The sequence below is a fragment of the Ostrinia furnacalis genome, unplaced genomic scaffold, assembly GCF_004193835.3.
Source record: "Ostrinia furnacalis isolate ACB-3 unplaced genomic scaffold, ASM419383v2 OfSCF5054, whole genome shotgun sequence".
NCBI classification, from domain to species: domain Eukaryota; kingdom Metazoa; phylum Arthropoda; class Insecta; order Lepidoptera; family Crambidae; genus Ostrinia; species Ostrinia furnacalis.
In genome coordinates this window covers 178828-202067 of record NW_021135293.1, presented here as the reverse complement: position 1 = coordinate 202067, position 23240 = coordinate 178828, and the positions used below count along the sequence as shown (strand labels likewise).

The 23240-nt window shown below is 36.4% G+C and overlaps 1 protein-coding gene across 2 annotated transcripts in view; it reads right to left on the bottom strand.

Annotated features, from left to right (window-relative positions):
* Window positions 1-23240, bottom strand: part of LOC114360485 (Kv channel-interacting protein 4) — a 120870-nt gene that overhangs the window by 66924 nt on the left and 30706 nt on the right. The window contains exon 2 of one of the 2 annotated variants that reach the window (XM_028315207.1): window positions 18995-19015. The exons of the other annotated variant lie outside the window; for it this stretch is intronic. Within the exon in view, the coding sequence (XP_028171008.1) occupies window positions 18995-19015 (21 nt within the window). The remainder of the gene's footprint in view (window positions 1-18994; window positions 19016-23240) is intronic. 2 annotated transcript variants of the gene reach the window in all.

The window sequence follows — 23240 nt, the reverse complement described above, 5'->3', positions numbered from 1 at the left end:
CACGTCGGTTTTATTACATTACCTGAGCCTTTTGGTATAAGATTATGAATAAAAATCTACACGTTTCAGCGGATATTAATATACCTTAAAGATCCAAAACTTCTCTTAAAATTCCAATTGAAAGCCTCTTTAGTAAAGAAAAGCGCGTTTCAGGAAAATTAACACTTCAGTGGGGCTTTCGTTTCTTCGGCTTAACGTCACTAATTAAAAGTTCCCAAATTAGTCCTAAGGGCTAACTTATCCCTACGCCCTTGTCGGATAACTGAATTAGCTAGCACACAGTTTAGTTGGGTAATTCACAGTTGTGTAATAATTCACTCCTTGGGGTATTCACGGGGAATTCACGGGGTTTTCCCGAGCTCTGGCGACCCGAATTAAATGGGGCAAATGAAAATCTGCATTTTAATAATCTTCCCTCCATTTCTGTTGTCAAATACCGACGTTGGAAGGCAGGACGTTATTTTGTTTTCGTCCATCTTCTAAAGAGCTGTGCCTGTAACTTTAATGGGTATTTTTATACGGTGGATTAGTAATCCATAATAATGTTCATTTGTGTTATGTATAAAATGGATAAAAATGATTAATTCATTGAATAATTTAGTATGGTTTCAAGTGGTACAACTTAGCAGGGTTTATAATTTCAATAGGTATAGTACTTAAATAATACAATAATACCATAGTATGATAATGAGTACTTATGCTTCCAGTCAATAAACCAAGGATATGAATAAAGCTGAGTTCCAATTTGTGCAGTACGTTCTGCAAACGATAAGGAAACGAAAGGGATGTCTGGATATTTGGCAAAATATTCGTGAATTTCGTTTGTGGTTTTATAAGACTGAATTTTTTTAAGCGACTTATTGTCCCAAAAACCAACACTGAAGCTAAGCAGAGCTTTTACTATATCCTAAACCTAAACTTAAATCACCACCTATGTAAACTTAAAGGCAATTCGCATAAAGCAAGTTTACTTACAGCTAGTTAATTTTATTACAGTTTTAATTTTCACTGCTTGTTTTAATGCACTCTTAAGAGTTTGAGAACAAAATTAATAGAGTGGAGAAGGTCAAACGTAAACAAGTTACGACTAGTTAAGTACTCACAGTTAAGTATTTACTCCGAGAGAATAAAACGTAATCTTAGTTTTGGAGACGTTCTTGATTAATTACTGAGAGTACCAATTAACGGCGAGATGTTATTTGAAAAGTTACTGACTTCTGTTAATTTGATTTGTGCTACTGCTAAAATATTCTATATGAAAATAAAAGGTACGATAGTGTAAAGTTGTGAGGATGGCATTAGAGCGAGTGTAGTGTCATCATCACCATCAGATTTAGTCTCCACTGCCGGAGGACGACTCTCTCTACTTTCATCATCATCATCATCAACATCTCCGCCACAGAACTGACTGCTGAACATAGGCCTCCCCCAATGATTTCCATATCACCCGGTTAGTAGCGGCCTGCATCCAGCGCCTTCCTGCTACCTTTATGACCCGCTTTACCTTTAGTCAAATAAAGTTGGGAAGTGTTGCTAAAATGAAATCGTTTTGTCAAACATTTAAATTAAACTTACATGATTCGATTAGTGAACATAAAAGGTGAGTTTAAAAAACCAAAAAAAACATGGCTACTCGACGGCACTGCCGGTGCATCGGACTGTGAGGGCGCGCTCATGCGGCAACTCGCCCGATTTTTCCTGCACTTTTTGCCCGCGGTGTAACGGGCCCATTCAAATCATTTGTACAACGCTGATATAGATCTGATGGCAAACGAAGCGGAATTTCAGTTTTCGAAACCACTAATGAAATGGCTCCGAACGTACTACGGGGAATCGTAAATCCAGAGCGTGGTTTTGTTCAATGCACATAATCGAAACCTACTAGATATTATGATAGGAACAATGGATATTTGCTCACGTAATAAACCAGTATCGATATTTCCGATTCTCGATGTAATATTAAAGCCTGTTCAATAATATTGCTGTTATGTATTCACGACATCACAAGCAAGGAATCGTTATCGTCGTCGAATTGAGCTGACAATTTGCCATTTTTTTACTAAGATCTAAAGACACAAGCAACCCTGCTAAAATAGAGATTAAAATCTTATATCATACTGAGGATTGCATTTTAAGAAGCCCTTTACATAATTATTATAACTCAGTAGTCAGTTACTTTAAAATGCATATCACGTAGCTTCAGTTACTACCACGTAAATTCTTTTAGTAATATCACTGGATTGCCTTGGGCCAGCTTACAATCAGGTACAATGCCATGCCAGATAATGCAGCGGGTAACGAGCTCGCCACAAAGGTTATTTGTGTTATCGCTTTTCAGGGTCCAAGTAGTTGTACTTAGTTATCTATTCGTGAAATTCTTGAGGCGAACTCTGTGATAGTTAGGGCTGTAATGTAAGTCTTTCGATTACATTTCATGATCTTTGAGGGAATGTTCTTTAAAGTGATCTCCAATCATTCAAAGATCATGTCAGAGAAAAAGCTATGAAATACATTTTTCGCCGGTGTTTCCTTTGTGTATAATTTTCTATCTACAGTATTAAGAGTACTTTCCCTAATTATAGGTGGCATTACAAAATTCCACCCTGTATTTATTAATTATTTATTGATGCCAAAACTGCTAAAATTTTTAAACAGTTCATTGAACACTTTAGAAAAGTATACCTACGCATTGGAATTGCTGTTTAATAATGACTGACGGTGTCTGATTAGGTGTATGTAATACGAATAAGGAATCATCTTGATATGTAAATAGAAAAACATTTTGAATAAAAATACTTTACAGTGAAATACAAATAAAAACAGTTTATACAATTTTCTTCTGCGATAAGAAATTTGCATGAAAGTAATAAAAACTGTAACGAACTTATTCATCGCGTGCGAGATATAAAACGGAGTCAATTGATATAAAGATTAAAACCACCTGATAAAATTGGACGACATCCTTTTGAATTCGTAATCTTGTGTTCGACATGAAATTGGAGCGAATGGAAAAAGCTGATTCGAATGGGTATCTATGGGGCCATTCGATTGTAATATCTCATTTTGAGAGGCATACAATTTAAGATAAATCGATGTATCGTGTGTAATCGTGCCGCGATTGGAATCGTAATACATATTAGTATCGAATAAAATTTATATTTGTAATAACGGCGTGTTCTAATTCAGTAATATAGTTCGCTAGCTGACTAGTAAACACACAATTTCTAAGCCATTTGATTTCCCTCGAGTAAGCCGTTTGTTAATAAATCGTTTGTTCTAGAAATTCAATTTAGAGATAAAGAACGTGAAGTTATGTATCTGTTATCGATCATTATGGATAGGTAATATATACATACCTTTATGATGATGATATTATAGATATTCCCATGGTCACGACGTCATAACTTGAAAACGACTTAAGAGTTTTCATACATTTCTTTAGATACTTTGTAGAACTCTTACATGTCTCATAATCTCTTTGCCCTACTAGCAGTACTTAGCATCTTAAGGGCGTTAGTTACTAATGCTAGTTTTCATACAATTTCTAGAAGTGTAGTTGCAGTGCCACTACCGTGACAAACGCAAAAGGTCTATTGCGCCACAGTGACGCCACTGCAGGGCTTCTTCACGCTTCTAATTTGTAGGCACCCTAAACCAACATTTGGCAAGTGCCGAAATAAAGCACCCATGGTCATTTTGTGGGTTTCAGCGGATCCATGGAATCGGTTTACACGCGTAATGAAATTCGACGCAACGCGCGGCGTCCATTGTGATTTGTCAGCGAAAATTAATGGCGGTTTTTTTGTAGCGGTGACGTAAGGTTTTGTTTGGGAATGGCGGTGCAAAGGGAAACAGGTTTATTCATACACAGGTATCATATCAAATTATTTAAATAGCTGAGGCCTAGCCAATTAGTACGGAAAACAGCACATCAAGCTTAACAAAGTGGCATCTTATCTCGTTGTAGGTATTATAGGCGATCTTGCAACAAAAATGTACCTATATTAAGGCTGGGTTGCACCATGTTACTTTAACAAATGCCAAAAATCTTTCAAACTCCGTACCAAAACACCGGTTATTGTTAAGTTACGGTCAAAATTAGGTGGTACAACTCAGCCTTAGTCTGATGTGCTGTCGACTACACTTTCAAATGATCTAGCCATCAGTCGTTGTTAAGAAGTTGCAGATTTAAAAGAAATATGATTCTAATTCTGTTCTTGGTCTGATACAAAAGTTGTGTGTACAGTCTTGACAACCTCCTCATGTGGAAGAACGAATCGAACTCCTCACGAAAAAGTTCTACCAGAATTTTTCTTGTAAAAACGACATAATACAAAAAGTACTGGCTTCTTTTCCTTCCTTTTAGAAGATATTAGTTTATAAAGACTCTAGAAAGTAATGTAAAAGAAAGTCTAGTGCCACACAAGTTTAGCTAAAAGGCTTAATAGCGTCTAGGCGAATTACGGAGAACGCTCTCGGCTAAAATACTTAGTCATAGTGAAACCGCTAAGTTTATAAAATCTGTTTACTCCTCGAACATTTGCCGGATTTTAGTAGAGTAGTTTTAGCTGCTTGCTAAACTTCGAAACACTCGCTCAAATATATTTCCAGGAACTTTTACTTAATTTAATTCTTCAAAAATGTACGAGTATTGCAGTTTTTTAGATTATTGTTGGTTGAAAAAAGAGAGCATTTTGATACATAGAGTAGCTTTACAAATGGCGCAGCACTTGCAATTAACAAAAGCAACAAAATGCGGCTACTTTTGTTAATTTCAGTACAAATCCTAATTGAATCTGAATAAACAATGCCTTGATCCAGCTTTCCAATTTGCTGATATCCCCAATGCATTGCTGATCCCTGCGCTGGTGTAAAGTAAACAAACGTCCAGCCATCATAACAGCTCAAGAGATCGCTAATAGCATAATAAACGGGGGTAGAAGTAAAAAGCAGCAAATTCCAAGGGAATCCCCGCACTTTTATCTCCGCTGTTATTTAATATCCAGCGGCAGTGAGCAAATCCTCGGCTTAGTGCGCTTGCACTGGGGAAGGACCGGCATCGATAAACTGAACTCAATTTTGAGATCTTTGAGATTAAGGTTTGTAATGAAATTGGATTAAGGAATCTTGTTATTTGGATTTGAAATGAATATGAGTCAAGCAACAAAGTGCAAATTGCACGTAATGCACTTACAATTTTGATTTTTAATTATTTTTTTAATTATTGAAATTTTGAAATTAAATAACGCCCATACGGGCGTTACAAACATAACATACAAACGGTACAAACATTGCTATGAAGTCTCACAGTGCGTGTGGACGCACAGGGTGACACACGAACCAATCACAGAGCTCTATTCAACGCTATGCGTTCGATTTGCTGCTTTATTTAAGCAAGCATTGTTTGTGAATATGGGCGTGTCTTTAATTGCAGTTAGAATTATTAATCGTCTTTTATAGTTATTTTAGCCAATTTCGAATCGCTACGAGGTAATTCCTGTTATGTTTTGTTATTCAACAAGTGCCTTATAACTTCCACCCTAAGGAGCGATGCTATAAGCTGGACATGTGTGTTTTGTGTACCTATCAGAAAAGGATGATGTAGGTAAGTATGTTAGTTTAAGACACTAGACTCTGCAATATTATTTCTAGTATGAACGTGTATGCATGTGGCTCGATCTAAAATCATTTTACTTTGCCAAAGGGAAGTATTAAAATACTCGGCTGGCGAAACTGCGACAATGCGCCATCTGTCGCACCGACTTGTCGGCCTCACTTGTGCACTCGCTTGTGAATAAAACATGTGTGTTCTGGCACCCGGCGCGACTCTTCAAGTATTTGATATGTGAATAAAGGACCTTTCGACGTTTCCATACTTTCGTAGTTGATATGGCAAACTTTATAAGAACTCTACATCGACTATTTGTATCTTTTATTCGATTTTTGTTCGATATCTACGAGTATTTGCATCTAAATTGACAATAATGTAGAATTAAATTTATTGGCGGATAGCTGACGAAGATACAAGGTTTCTCATATTTTAGAAAAAAAATGTGTTTTGCCTGAAAAGTGAACAAATTCCGTGGCAGGCCGAAAATGTGGGATAAGTTTTGGTCGGTATCAGAAGAAGAAAAACAAAGCTATTCGTGCAAAAAACCCGTGAAAATGTCAGATTGGAAATTTGCACGAAGCAGCGGGAAAAACAACACAAAGAAAAATAATTCCATAAGCTGGAAATTATTTAAACGATTGCCAATAAAATGTATAAAGCAAACAAAAATAAAATCACAGCTTATACTAACCGTGACATGAAAAATCTTAGCCAGAGTAGCTCTAAAAGCATTCGCAAAGCTTCTCATGAAAATCAAACAAGTGCCTGATAAATTGCAAAGTCAAGTGGCGTAACAGTAACGGAACTGAGAACAGAATCAAAAATGGTGCAAGCCGAGTTATCGGTTCTTTGCTTGTACACGAGCTCGTGCATTAAACATCTACTGGTACGTAGGGTAGTGGTGGGACACGGTGGATATCGATAGTGAAAAATTATTCTGTTATTGCTTTCCCGTTGTGTGACAGTTCATTATCTTTAGCTAGCTTGACACGATACACATTACGCCACGCGCCACAGGGACCGTTAAACTGTAAATTATAGATTTTTATGTTCAAGTCCAAGGCGACTTTCCATATCAACATTTTTTCCATGACGACCTTTGATAGATCGCGTCATGTGCTCGCCATCTTATCATTTTATAATTCTCTGGGACTGGTTTACGACATTTTGTAATACACGTATGTCTATTTTTTACCTTTCTTTTCAAACTTTCGATAAAGTTTCAGGCCATCACTAATACTCGTATACGAGATGCAATGCTATGCGTTGCGGGGCGACGGAAGCACCCGTACGCAAACATCGCTGTGTTATTTAACTCTGCTGTACCATCAGTTCAGTTTGTGCTCTAGAGTTCTTGTTCCCAGCATTGTGGATGTTGTGAAGCAAATTTTGACCAAACTAGGTTGACAAATAGGTAAACCGGAATTTCGGAACTAATGTTAGAAGGTATGTTAACCTATTGAAGCGTGAAAGTATATTTTTACAGGAATAAATTGTCGTTTCAGGTGGGACATTTTCACATGTCGCTAATATACAAAAATTTTGGCGCTTTTCGCTCATTAGGCAAACATGGCCGTAATTTTTTCATTTTGACTAAATTATTTTGTTTTCCCTAACAACAGAGTTTGTTAGCCAATTTTTAAGTACTTTTTAAGCATTTTATATTTTGTCGCCTGCTTCAATACTTGTCAATATGGATCGTCACATTCGGAATTCAAAACAACGTCAGAGCGAAAGAGACAGCCCCATCTTTTGTCCTGCGATCGGAAGCGGAAGTGGAGTGGCGAAACAATGCCTGGCCTGAACATTTCAGGCCCAACTTAGGCTTGTCCGAACTCACAATGGATTGCTTTCGAGTTTTAATAGGGCCCCGGAACAATGATTGAACAAGAAATCAAAGGTTCTGTTGGAAAGTACTGAGTTTGTGTAAACTTTTCGAATTGAAACGCAGTTAGGCTCTTCATTCAATTTACGACAGAAAAAATACGTTAATCCGTTTTCTTGAGGTAAGACTTTAAGTTTGGAATACAATTCAAGTAATTTAACAATATCATTCCAAATAATTGAAACACACAAAATAGGTAGGTATATTTACCAACTAGCGGTCGACGCGTGGATCCCGCTTTACCCCTATAGGGGTGGAGTTTCGTAAAATCCGTTCTTAGTGAGCACCTACGTTCTAAAAGGAACCCCATGCGAAATTTGAGACTCCTAGCACTTGTAGTTTCTGAGATTTCGTGATGTGTAAATGAGTCAGTCAGTCAGTGACCTTTCGCTTTTATAAATATATTAAACACCTTCCCTGAAAGCAAAGGTAAACATTCCTATTTGATATAAGTAAAAGCCAGAGCTAGAAAATCAATCTCCCCGTATGAAATAAAAGCACGCAGAGCAGACTAGGTGGGACTCTACCTACAATGTTACAATTCGTTGTTTACATTCCGTGCACCAGTGGCCGTGCGAATTTGAGATTTATTTAAAATGGAGTGGAATTCAATTTTCCAGAAGATGGAATACGGTTTTTAGTCCGGAACCCGCCGCCAGTGGGGATCAAATGGGAAATTGCGGGGTTCCAATCTTCATCATGAGTTCTAGCGGCATATGGTTATGTCTACTTTGGTCGGTTTGCGATTTCATTTGGCCGTTTACAAAATGGCGAAATCAGTTTTCAATAACTTGGACTTTGTGTTTAAATTGACATTTTGATGACATTTTTATAAAATTTTCAGTACAAAATGAGAAGGGCGTAGAAAATCCAAGGGATCTTAGTTGTGATGGTAATGATGAAGTAAATAGCGAAAAGGTAGCCTAGCTAGACCATGCTAGATTCTAAGGTTTATGTTCTCGTATAATGAAAAGCCTAAAGCCGAGTCTTCTGTTTATGTATTCAAAATAAATAATTGGGTAGACGAGGCCATCAAATTGGATTTTGTCAGAGATTTAAAATCTACCTACTTACACTTTTGGAATAGTAAATTGTCTCGCGCACTTCTAAGATATAAATTCTTACCTACTCGAAAGATACCGTGAAATAGGTTTCTTTTCCCGCATTATATTCTAACAAAGCGGGTAACTCTATTGTGAAAAATGCAAAGAATTGTTGCAATAACAATACATTCAGGTCCACTGCAGCAAGATTGATGACTGTAAAAAACTCTTTGCAGATTTTTACAAATCATAATATGCAAAGTTCGGGACGAAGTTCGGTCTTGGGTCATTAGCAGACAATTATACGAACCGACTTCGTATAAAAGATGAATGAAGGAAGTTTCCCGTCAACTATTCGTCCCTAGGGCTGCCGCCATTTGCATTTTATGCAATTCAATTAAGCATTGTTTACATTAATCTGTAAAAGGTTTTCCGCTTGGTGAGGCATGGCTCGGGAAAGTAGGTTATCCTCGTTGTAAAGAGTTCGATGGTTGTGAATTTGAAGAGCATTTTTGATTTGTAAGTCAAAGTAAAGAGAGAAATGCTATGGGGGAAATGTTTGTAGTTTGTAATGAATGATACATTTCTTGCTTAGCTACAATCGTAATATGGGGTTCACATACTTGATTATGCGTAAAATTAATGCGAGCAAGTTTTTTAAGACATTGACATACAATCAGTGCTCTACCTCAATTTAATGAATTTAATTTCCAAAAATGTAATGTAGTACGTAGAATGTTATACTACTTAGATTATCGTGATTGCATGTGGTTGTAACAATAAAAAATTTTGCTCAGTCCTCTTCAAATAACAATATTATAATCTGGCAGCCCTACTCTGTATGCGCGTTTTTGTATAAGTAGTCGTTCAACTACAATTAACTACCATGATGAATTAATTGCTCTGGACCAAACTACCTACCAACTACCTCCTTCAAAGCATTAAACTAGAGCGAAAATTACTTCAGAGACGGAGTTTTCCTAGAAATCTGTTATTTACTTCCAACTAAATTTGAAGGTGTCCTTTGTTTAATTATAAAGTGTTGCCTGGGAAACGACTTGACCTGAGCTAAGGTTGTAATTTGTTTTCACATTGAAAATCAAAAAGCAACTTGCTGAAACTAACGTCATTAGTTTTAAATCTCTCATGGTTAGCATGTGGATAAATATGAATTCAATTTATTTACTGCGACACGTTTCATTGTTTTCGTCAGGTTTTATTATTCTACAATCTATGTAGAATTACTACAAAGTCAGTAATCAATTATTTATCAATGTTTCTTTCTTAAAATCTAAGGAGTACCTACAAACATTCTTGGGCAAAAATTAGCAATAAATAAGTTTATAGACTACAGACAAGGAAGCATAGCAACGTCCTGGTAAACAGATGCAGGTATTTGATTTCTGAATCGCTCTTACAAATGGTTTAATTTCCCCTGAAATTACGTCTGGGATGTGCCAACAAAATCCCGCTAAACCAAACGGTGAGCTAAGTAGGAAATGTCGTGTAAATAATTTAGCTGTCTGCAGCGCGGCCGAGATTGTCGCCATTGAAAAATTAACCCCCACTGAGGTGCTTGTTACTGCAACGTAAAATAAGGCCAACNAGTTTATAATGAACTTTATTTTATAGTAAAAATGGAAAAAAATACGGCCAGGCACGAAGCGGTCTCAATCTCACCTCTTCATACGTCTGTTTTCACCCACTCTCCCTTTTCAGAACTTTCAGATATTTTTATTCAAGTTGTATTCAAATTGCAGCGTAGGAAGTCCACCCACAAGATGGAAGGCGCTGGGTGCCAACCGGCCTTTGTGGAAATCATTGGGGGAGGTCTATGTTCAGCAGTGGACGTCCTATGGCTGAAATGATAATGATGATGATGTATTCAAAACCATGGTGGAAAAAAGGCCATGACAGACATATGGAAAAAAGTCATTTTATAAGGGTTCGTATAATTTAGTAAAGGGCTTTATTTAGGACATTTTAAATGTGCCCTGAAAACGGCCTACATTTACTACGAGTAAATAAAGAATTTGAATTTTTGCAGTATTTATTTCGCAGCGCCAAAATTCTTTAATCGATAATACCGTATCGGGTCCTCTCGTTTATTATTAAGAGGACGAGGCAGTCAGAGGCTTTAAGTTAGTCACTTTAACTTTAACACTCAACCTTCCCTTCAACCCGCATTGGGCTTTATGAATTCTGCAAGGTGTTTATATATTATCTCATTTCAGTAGATACTGTTTCTTTTTGTATAAAGCTAAGAATTTATTAATAATTTTAAGTGAACTGTTACTCAGTGCAATATTATGAACAATAAATTAATATACAGCAAAAAAAAATAAGTTAGTACTTATTGTCTGATGCGTACATAACGGAGCTCAAAACTAGCTTTAATTTCATGAATACATTGAATGAAGCATTTGATTGGTTGACTTTAGGGATGTTATGGATATGTAGTTTCGGTTATGGATACGGTTACGGATATAGGAATAATATTATACCGGTAACGGTTACGGTTACGGATATTTTTTTATTTCGGATATCCGAAAGTTTCGGTTACGGTTACAGATATTCATAACATCCCTGGTTGACTTTCAATACATATTTAGAGCAATCATAGGACAGAATCTAGAAAGAAGATTGAAACGAGTTTTGAGAATTGTTTTATCATAATATTATGGACTTAAATGGTATTATATATTCAATAAAATTATATAGAAGAAAATGAATCCAATACATAAATGAAAATGACACAAATAGGAAATATACCTTTATGTGATCGGACAATGCCTTCATTCTTACTTGATTTATTGTTCTCATACGAGTGTGCAAGAATGGGACTCGTCGGGCCGGTCATCATTCATCACCATACCACTTGCCATACGACGGCTTATCAAGCTACATATTGTGCATCTTATGGCACTGTAATAAGAGCGATTTAGCTTAAAAAATAGTCTAGATGTCGTGGATCCTTAAGAGCCTGAATAATTAATGAAATCTAACGATTGTGTGAATACAAAAGACATTAGAATTACATTATTTTGTAATGTGTAACGCTGTTTTGAAATTTTCAAATTACATCAAACTTTCATTGTTTGGCTTAAAATACTCAATTTAAAGAAGAACACCGTAAACGACAGATTTAATTTTTGAAATAGTCTTTTTGTTTGTTTGTTATATTCTTTACTTTAAGCCAAATAAGTAATTTGACATACCTAGAAGAAGGACATAGGCTAAATGCTTCAGGTGAAACTACAGGCAAAAACTAGTAAAATAATCGGTAGAAGAAGGAAACAGTTGCAGAATGAATGTTGCAGGTGAAACCAAATGCAGTAACTAGTAAATAATCCGTAAAGAAAGTATACGAGGCGACTCATATTGATGGACGTTTACGACGTGAAAAACGGATCGGATAATGCAAAATTACATCGTGATTTCCTGATAAAGCGAGAACCTTTTGTTTTTCGATTATCGCGCATGATACCTTGCCAATGGGAACGTCATTATCATTTATGAATTTTAACTAGCCTCGCAAATATCGAGTATTAATCTCCACCATTGGGAATTGATAATGATGCCGATAAATATTTCATCGCCGTGTTTCTGTATAGTTCTGCAGTCGACGCTGAATTATGCAGGAGTAGGTGTAAAGCCGTCGAGTGTTTTAAAGCATTTTTGAGATGGATTTTCAGAGCTTTTACTCTTTGATTGACTGATTATACGAAAGATTTTTCACGGTATCTACCTATTTAAAATATTCCAAATATTTCGCATATAATTTTTACGCTCTATATTATTCGTTTTGCTTTGATTTTCATAACTCAACAGCGTTTAACATTACGATCTTGCATTATTAAGTTAAATATTCCATCATTAGTAGGTATCAATACTTAAGTACTTTCAGTTATTCTTCAGAAAGACCTGCGTTCTCGAGTTTTCCATTAAAATGCTTTTCAGTTGTTTATGTCACTTGCTTAATAACATGGATTATGCAAAATTAATATTCCTCTTCATTTGCTTGCAGGTTGAGATAAAAGGGAATTCATATAAAATGTCGAGGCTAAGTGAGGAGATCCCTGGTGTTATCAAACCCCCCAGCTTAGGTATTAAAAGATACGAAAACAAAAGCAAATAGACGATAGCAACGAAGTAAATGTATCGGGGAAAGTGTAATAAGTTTTGCCTTTGAAAACATTTTATGATGAGAAATAACAAGTTTCTTTTAATAAACGTTCTTTTCATTTTAGAAAATATAAAATGTTGCAAGATTGAACTTGTTAAATAAACTTGTACGTGGAAAAACGTAAATGTTTATAGCCTTACACAGTAGTTTAAAACTGGATTTCTCTGGATCATAATAATTCTGTAATTACACGCCGCGATGCACCGCATCAAAGTAACCATCACAGGTAAGGTAAAGGTGAGTACCTACTATAGCATTTACTTGTAACATTACAACGAGTCGCTTTATGAAATGTCTAGTGTATCACCCGCATTCGCAAGAACGTTACATAGAAAAACTCTACTACTTACCGTAAGGAATAATTTAGAACAGTATGTCTAGTAATAATAAAACTTCACGAGCGCCAAAATGATGAGTCAATTGAGTAATTCACCGGCCGGGATATAGGTACTTCTGAATCTTTAATTTCCTACAAGAAAAAAAAATTCAAAGTTTTATGTACGTGGAGCCCTACTTATGAAGGTAGGTATTAGAGTTTAATGTAGGTTTTAATGGCTTCGCAGCTGATTTAAGGATAGCTTTCTACGAATATTTTATTCAGCAGTTTCCATTGCTAATGTTGGATTATTAAACATTTTTGCATTAGCAGCATACTTAGTTAACTTCATGTGACGGTTTACTAAAAGTGCAAAAACCAAATGCCTATTAGATAATATTAATCATTAGACTCTGTTAAATGTTATCGTCGTCGTTTCAGCCGAAAGACGTCCACTGCTGGACAAAGGCCTCCCCCAAGGATTTCTACAAAGACCGGTCCTGCGCCGCTTGCATCCAGGTACTTCCCGCGACCTTCACCAGATCGTCGGTCCACCTAGTGGGAGGCCTGCCCACGCTACGTCTTCCAGCTCGTGGTCGCCACTCAAGAACTGAATAATAACTGAATAAATGTTATACTTATTCGCTTTTTAAATTCTCTTCAATAATCATATTCATGCCATGTTTTCCTCGTCTCGAGACAAAGGAAGCGTCGCAAACGTGTAATTTCTGTTTCAAACAACAACAAAGTTGCAGGGAAAGCGCCGTCATTAGCTTTTTAAATTCATTATAACGTTTTGGAAAATGGCCAGTCATTCTTTTTGCATTTGAAACGTAGCCGTGACAGTGGTATTTACGTTTATTTGGTTTGTTCTACCATTTTATTTATTACAAGCTGAAATCTTTTCCTGTTTTGATGATATTTAAATAATCGGTACATGTTTTGTAACATTTAGATTCATAAAATTGTCATTTTTTTGTATACCTACATACCTATTAAGCGACAGCACATTAGGCACAGAATCCGCACCCGCAGAATCGCTAAAATCAAGTGGCAGTGGGCGGGGCACATAGCTCGAAGAGCTGATGGCCGCTGGGGCAGGAAAGTTCTTGAGTGGCGACCACGAGCTGGAAGACGTAGCGTCGACCAGTCACTGCATCCCAGAAAGACAAATTTAAATCTCAAATATCTAATAAGGTCCCACTTTTGCATTACTTTAACTGTAGTATAAATATTTTATATGAGCAATTATTTGAATTAATTAAAAATGAGTTCAATAAAATTTTTCCTAAGAAAACAATTATTATTAAAAACAATAAAACTAAATTCAGTGACTGGGCTACAGTAGGTATTTATATTAGTAGGAAAAAAATGTTTGAATTATATGGTAGAAAAGCCTATAGTAGCGACCCGGACTTTATAAAATATGTAAAAAAATACTCAAAAGTTTTTAAACAAGTTTGTACTATGGCAAAATNCTAGTTCTAGGGAGGGGACTGCACCGTGCGTATATTTATACGAACCAATTGTAGCCACTTTTCACTCCTCATCATTCAAAAACTACTGTGCATTAACTCTTCAAATTTGGCTCATGTATTGAGACTTGCAAGATATACATCAGCTTTAAATTTCATAAATATACCTCAAACGGTTATTTAGGTATTGACGTTCAAAAATCGACATTTAGAACACTAAAATCTATCTATCACCTGTGAAATGTTAAAATTTATTGGTTTTTTATTTGTTCCTTTGTATTTACATAACTACCTTTCTGGATGCCAAATTTGAACCTTCGAGGTCATCTGGAAGTGGTTAGAATTTGGTATATAGGTCAGACATGTAGATTTTTAGACGTCAATACCTAAAGAACCGTTTGAGGCATATTAATGAAATTTGAAGCTGATGTATATCTTGCAAGTCTCAACACATGAGCCAAATTTGAAGTGTTAATGCACAGTAGTTTTTGAGTGATGAGGAGTCAATAGTGGCTCAAAGTGGTTCGTCTAAATATACGCACGATGCAGTCCCCTCCCTGGAACTAGGCTTAACATGCTCCCGCATGTCTAGAATGATTGCTCAATGTTGATTTAGTCGATTTTCTCCTGATGGGAACACGTAAGACAAAAATAAAATTTCCAATATTACAGACCTTCTAGAGCAGATGCCGCGAAAACTATACAATTTATCAAAAAAGTTGACTATCTCACCTGTAGCAAATTGAATATGCTTTTTTTGGTTCATAGTAGTCATGTCACTAGGACGCATAGTTTCCGAGGATTAAGCGAAAAACCGAAAAGTGGCACCTTTCAACCCCCCTCTCCCCGCCGGCTCAATGGCTAAGGACGGGGACTTTTGCTATGTTCACCTCCTAACTAGTCTAAATAAAGTCCTGAAGTCAGAAATTGTGTTCTACAGTTTTCCATCTATAATGCTTTATTGACTGGACTACAAAGGAAGCGTCGCAAACGTGTAATTTCTGTTTCAAACAACAACGTTGGAGGGAAAGCGCCGTCATTAGCTTTTTAAATTCATTATAACGTTTTGGAAAATGGCCAGTCATTCTTTTTGCATTTGAAACGTAGCCGTGGCAGTGTCATTTACGTTTATTTGGTTTGTTCTACCATTTTATTTATTAGAAGCTGAAATCTTTTCCTGTTTTGATGATATCTAAATAATCGGTACATGTTTAGATTCATAAAATTGTCATTTTTTTGTATACCTACATATTAAGCGACAGCACATTAGGCACAATATTTTTGTTGCAAAAATGCTATAGTCTTTCTGGTTGTGTTTTCAGTGCTTAAGTAGTTATGAAAAAGTCGAAAGCTAAAACATTAACAAAATCTTCATTGATAATTTCGGTTTATTCGAGAGAGATAAATCAAATGAATCTATATATATATAAAAATGAAACCCGTTTCGCGTTGTCACGGCATCACGTGTGAACGGCTGAACCGATTTCGATAATTCTTTTTTTTAAATGTTTGTGGAAGTCCAAGGATGGTTCTTACGGAAAAAAATATTAAGAAAATCTCTACGCTAAGGCGGTACAAAGTTCGCCGGGTCAGCTAGTTATTAATAATTACTGTAATGGCAAGCTTGCTCCCAAAATGCGTTTTTGCAAGCGGTTAGTAAACAGGGACCAACGTTCAGACGCCATCTGTTGTTACATCATGGGAACTGTATTCATAATTATTATTTCAAATACGAAGCTACAGCCGACCCCGAATTAATTTAATGTAATTTTCTGACGCCAGGCCAGCTGAAATGGCAACATTTTGCGTCCTTTTTTATTTCGTAACGTAGGTAGGTACTATGACATAGTACTCATACTTATTACTTTACCGACGAAAAGCGGGATTATGCCTCTTTTATTTACCATTTCAGTTTATTTTGCGGCAATCGTCAAGCGGACGGGCGTAGAAGTTATTCGTGCATGGGGCCGGTAGTTTGTTTAATCCGGTCGTCACGTCTGGTACTAAAATCCGGTAGTGACATAAACTTGGGACTTTTTTTGTGACAAACGAACCATGCACCGTGCTTTCATAAATTTTAGGAGTTTTCAGAAGCGTGAAAATACGCTGGGTAAGCGCTGTAGCTAGTTCCAAAGATTTGACATTCATTGCCTCACGCCACGTAAAGCTACAAAAGTTTAAAAGACAAAACGATAGTCGATACCTCTGTATATAGAAAGCGACTGAAACGTTCTTTTTACTCTTTTGATGTGGAATTTATTATCCACTCATCTCTTTTCTTTTTCATGATTATTTATTTTCATTTGTAATATTTTACAAAATTGATTTAATACGACATTTCTAGTCATTCTAAGTTTTTTGCAAGATGATTTAATTACATTGAGAAAAAATATTTTAGAAACCCTTGAAATTATCCTCAGCAAATGTAATTCAATGGGTCCCAACAAGTCCATTTTGTCCACGGCCGAGTTTACTCTGTTTCTTTTAACGGCTCTTTCAAGAAAAACTTCACGAAATACATATAAGCTGTGACGGCTTTGGAAAAGTTTCCAGAGAAATCTTCATTTAGGCTTATTTGTATAGAACAGTCAACGGTAATAAAGTTAAAATGGATTTTATTTTAATGGAAATAGAGTCATTTATTAATGTTTGGTTATTGTGTAACTTAATACGATTGAAAGCGACTACTAACTTTTTCTTAGGTAAACTTGTTAACAGTTAAGTATTTTAAGTACATTAGATAAACTATTCTAGTACTTACACTAAAGTCTCGAGCATTATTTCCCTCACGTAGCGCTGTAAATAAGACACTATAGTAAAACTTACGCCCGTGTTCATAAACATTACTATGAGGTCTCACAGTGCGCGTGGACGCACAGGGTGACACATGAACCAATCACAGAGCTCTATTAAACGCTGTGCGTTCGATTTGCTGCTTCACTTAAGCAAGCATCGTTTGTGAATACGGGCGTTACTAACACAATCACGACTAAGTATAATATTTTTATGTGTAGTGGTGGCAGGGAAACGATCGGTGTGAACTGTGGTTGGCGCCATCGATCGACAAGGTTGTCAAAACTTATAAAATATCATATTAGTACTTGCATAAAAAACAATTGAAAGGTGCACAACAAAAAGAAAGAAGAAAGTTTTTGTCAATAGTTAATTATGCAATTATTAATGTTATTTGTAAATCTTTTTGATGACAAAATCATGACATGAACATAACATAATTCATTGAGACTTTTTGTTGAGTTTACCAAAAACAGATAATAATATTGTTTTGAAATGCATCCTCCAAATGTACATACTTTACGTATTCTTAATCTAATACTCGAAACTCTTTAATTTTAAGACAGGCAGTAAAATTATCCAAACTTAAGTCTACAATAATACATCTAAGATAATACTGTGAAAATTACATTACATTGGACACCCAAGAGAAATGAGGACACAAATGGCAACCCTACTCGTAATCAAACTACGTCATGCGAACGTTCTAAGTGTCTAGTGCGAACACGAGTACAGTTCATAAAACCGACTCAGACATTCAGCACATTAGCGAATGTTTTCTGAGAGTTTGTCTGAGATAATAGCTGAAACCGTGAAACTGTTGGCGCCCTCTGACTCGAATATAATCGTAGTTTCAATTCACCACATGCCATTTTATACAGAGATATTAAACTAAGTCATAGTTTAACAGACATAAAGTATTATAAGTGGCAATATTAATATCTAGCTGAATTACCTTTTTATTTGAGCTGAAAGTTCTTTACGGAGTAGTTTTATGTTCATAAGAAGTAGTTTTATTATTATCACTGTCAAAGGCAACAATGTTGTTTGAAAACAAATTATATTTTACATTTTAGTTCATAATAATGTTCCGAAGAGCAGAGAGCGCCAGCTTCTTATCTAACTTCACGGCTTGAACACTGATTTACCTTTTTACGAGAGACTTAGTTAACTCGTAACTCTGCTGCTGCCAGCATATTCCTTCACTTAACAACTCTAAAATAAGAATAATATATATCTTGCAGAAAATATATTCTGCTCTCGTCGAAATTTGGATTTCGCCGACAAATTCATACATTTATCCGAACAGAATCCGTTTTAAATCAGTGTTCGATCAGCTAGCGATAACAGATTGCGTTAAAACAGTTTCTTTATTCACTGGGTACATGCTAAATGTTTGCAGCGGGCGTCGAAGAGAGAAAAGTTTTAAAAGTTAAATACACTTAGTTGCAGTTTGTATTCTTCCTATCGACATGTTTAAATTGAAAGCGTTTTTCTGAATAATTCTCTGCAACTAAGTGTATTTAGAATAAAATGGAGTGTGTGTTCAGAAATGTGTACTAGTCGAAGGGGTATAATTATCTACGTACAATGGGTCTAATGGGGGTAAAAATGTATATTAAGTATTGATGATTTTACATGGATTTTGGTACTAGGGTCATGCTTAGTGTTAAATCGGCGCTTACTTTCTGACTGCGTTGTTAGACCTGGGAAATACATAATACAGTTAGCTCTATATACTGGGTAAAGGTTATAGGGGGTTTCAGGGGTCGTAATACGAGATAGTTAGCATAATTTAGCGGGTAGTAGCTAGTATACAATGTAAATAGTACACTTCGTATAATTCCTGAAAATAAGAGATGTGACGTTTTCGTGCTTTGAGAACAACTTTTATCGAGACTCATATAAAAATTTCCATTTCAATATCGTAAGAATGATGTGAATGGAAAACCATGGTCGGAAACAGAGTAGACATTTTTCAGAAACAATACACAACCTTTGTGTTTTGAGTTTACACTGACCCTATACTGTACGTACTTTACCCTTTATTTATAGTATTATAATTAACTTAGACACTAAATCCTACAATTATAACAATAGCTATCCCATACCTAAAAGCCATTACCTTTATATAAACTTCTTCGTATACCCTTAAGATAACATTATGTGTAAAAACCAGTCTGATTCAAGTAAAGGGAGAAGACTCATATATTTATTAGGCACATTCGTCAGAGTAGTCCGGCAACCGCGCACAACGGGATAAAATATATCGAGGATATGCGCACGATCAATCAACGGCCGCGGTCTGCCATGTATGGCATGATAATGAAAAGGAAATGATATAGATTAATTAAGGGGATTATTGCTTGTTTTTTGCATTGGGTGAAAGTAAATAATAGTTTTTGTAGTTGAAAGCCCTAAATTTTTGTTTCTTGGCAATTTCTATAGGTGCTCGAAGTATGTAATGCCTAAAAATAATGAAAATAACGTAGTACTAACTACTGTATAGCTCCAAGTAAGAACAGTGGGTCTAGACAAAGTGCAAATTATTATCGCAAACCAGTCGAAAAGTGGTCGAAAAGCCCCTTTTTTATATGGATTTTGACGGATTCGATTTTCGATTCCATCAAAAAGTGCGTTTTGTCTAGGGGGGCAGGTGTATTACACAGTAAGGCTTGGTTGCACCATCTTACTTTAACTTTGGCAAACGTCAAAAATCTGTCAAACTCTATACAAAAAGCACCGGTTATCGTCATATTTACTGTCAAAGTAAGATGGTGCAACCCACCCTAAGTATCTGTATTGCGATAGTACCAACGCATCCCTGAAAAAAATGGCTTTTCAGAAATTCAAACCTAATCCGTTCTCTGATGAAGTATAGGTACATACATAGCACTGAAAACTTTGAAATGAGGTAGTTGTTGGAATATAAGGCTGGGCTTTCGTAGGTACCTGATGAGGTTTGACTCTAGATTTTATTATTTGAACGATGACTGATTTAATCATATTAAGAAAGTTATGCTACCTTGACGTCGCCCTGAAAATGTAGCAATAAAAATATATAACAGAAAAAATATAAAGTCTTATTTTTACATCCGACCCTTAATTTCACGCCCCATGGAAATATTAGCTGCAGAAAAGGAACAGCGAAGTTTTGATAAGAATTCATATTTGTCCCTGGGGCATCGTTCCACATGAGGCACTGCAATTTGGCTGCTTCAAATAAGCTGAAGATAAACCCAAGATGCTTTCACGTGAGATTTGTAATCATAGATACTGCTAACTCCGACTTAGACATATGTAAAACTCAATTATAGGTGCCTGTCTAGAGTCTGGGTTTGAGAAAAATACCTTCATTTCTTACTTAAATTTTGGCTTAAAATTCAGTTTACCAGATGACATTGTACCAGGAATACCTATAGCTTGAGCCATTTTCATTTACATACTTGGTAGTCTCAGATTATAATGTGTTTTTTTTGGTTTGGTTTGGTTTTGGTGTTAGTATTTTACGAAAATGACCAAAACATTTATAATAAAAATTCGAACGTCCCTCTACTTAAAATAATGACCAATGTTATTTCCCTGATTTTTGTAGAGCTACTCTACAATCTTTTTAAAGTAAGGTAATTTTAGCATTACATGAAGATTAGAGAAGATTCAATTCTTCTGACATACCTACGATTATCACTGCTGCCGATCATAGGCTTCCCCCAACTGCCGTTACATTGCGTCAGCAGAGTTCAGAGGTTATTGAAATCAGTCAAATAGCGTAGTGTACATTAATAAAGCGATATCTCACGCAAAACCACGAGCCAGCACGAGTCAATCCAAAATGACGGGTCATCCAAATTCGCCCGTTGTGTGACTTTAAACATTTTGCGAACGACACGGAGGAATTAATGGCGGGCACTCGCTGTAATTATCGTATTTCACGGTTAATGTTTATGTGCTGTACGGTACAGGTACAGCCTGTACCTGCGGATGTGCTGAAATGTGTCATCTGCGTTACGGTAAATGCCTGGAGTTATTTGTTACGAGCCACGGCAGGGGAATTGTATAATATAAGGCTGGTTTTAGAGTCACGCTGACGCTCGCTGACCGTCAGCGCTGACAGCCGAAATGTATGAAGCGTCGGCGCCGAGCGATCAGCGTCACTTAGGAACGTTCCCTTCAATTACATACATATTGATTTGTCAGCGCCGACGATCAGCGAGCGGTCAGCGCGATTCTAACCCGCCTAAAGGTTCGGCCAAACCCACGCGTGCAGCCTACGTGCGCGATGGCGATCGGATGTCGTGTATGAATTTGTAGCGATGAGTTCACAACAACGCGTCCTGTCATTGGTCGCGGCGATCTATGCACGCGTAGTGATCGCCATCGCCGACGCGAGCTGCACGCGTTGGTTTGGCCGAAGCTTAAGTTGGCAACTGTTACAAAATCTGTAGTCGGCTAGTAATTTCAATTCTTTGTTTTTTAATAAAAAGTTTTAATTACATTGTTCTTTATACAATACAAAAGAACCTTAAAAGATAGTGGAAAGTAGAGTAAGAACACTCGTTTCGCAATAGTTAAAACATAATACTTATTTCAAAGAAAAAATATTCAAATAGCGTCTGTCGTCTAAGGAAGTCTGAAGTAAAGATAAAATGATTGAAAGAGTCTAATATTTAGTGATTTCTAAATGGGCCGGCGGGCCGCCTTGAGTTGACGGGTTCTCTGTAAATAACTGTATTATCAAAGCAATATGTCAAAAGTCCTCTCTTGTAGGGCCCACTTTTGTAGGCCAGCGCGCTTTAGGGTTGCCAGTTTATAATTTAATCAAATCGTCAAGGCTAAATATTTATAATTTGTAGTGATTGTAGTGTAAGTTAAAATGATCGACAAACCCGGTAATGCTTACCAGACTACAACGCTAACGGTTCGTTCGTTCGTTTCAGCCGAAAGACGTCCACTGCTGGACAAAGGCCTTCCCCAAGGATTTCCACAAAGACCGGTCCTGCGCCGTTCGCATCCAGGCGCCTTCCGTGACCTTCACCAGATCGTCGGTCCACCTAGTGGGAGGCCTGCTTACGCTACGTCTTCAACGCTAACGGCAGGTTGATCAAATCCCATAGGACAAAAGCTACTGTGATGAGCACAAGTACTTATTTTATTTAAAGTTGTGGCTTTTAAGACTTCTTTCTACTAAAGTAGTACTAGTTTAAAGCAGAAATTTTATTTGATGGTTTGCCCTAATTTCTTGTAAATAAAAGCTTCGCTGAGTTTTCTGGTGGTTGACATCCCTGGCCTGACTTATCGCATTTTGCCTTCGTAAATCCATTTTCGTTTTCTTTGTAATCCTCAGATTTACGAGAAGTAAAGGCGTTTAATATATGAAGGGCACATAGAGATGTGGGCACGAGTTGTGAACACCATGATTTAGGAGGTCCGGCGACAGGAGCCTTTTGTAGTTAGACGGTTTGACTACATCCATCATTTTTGACTTACTGGTCACGTTGATTAGCAATAAAATTGATGTCTGGAAAAATGTACATACGAGACAATGATTTAGCTTTTAGACTTTGAGACATGAAGACTAGCAGTTATTCATAATAAGGATGATGACTGGGTAATGAAATTGAAATTCTATTTAGTCATCAGACAGATAATAAAAAAATTTTGAACACATATTTTTTAATTTTTTTCATAATCGAATAATTACAGTATTATATTGAGTTGAAATTTCGCGTGACGTCACTTTTGAGTCAAAAGTCTACTCAAGCGTGACGTAACGCGCCATTTCAACTCGATGTATCACTGTTATCTATTAATTATGAAAGAAAATAAGAAATATGAGTCTAATATTTTCTAATTATGTCTGACGGACAAATAATTGAAATTTTGTCATCTAGCCTATTTAGGACAATCAACAAGACAGACACAAATACAAGC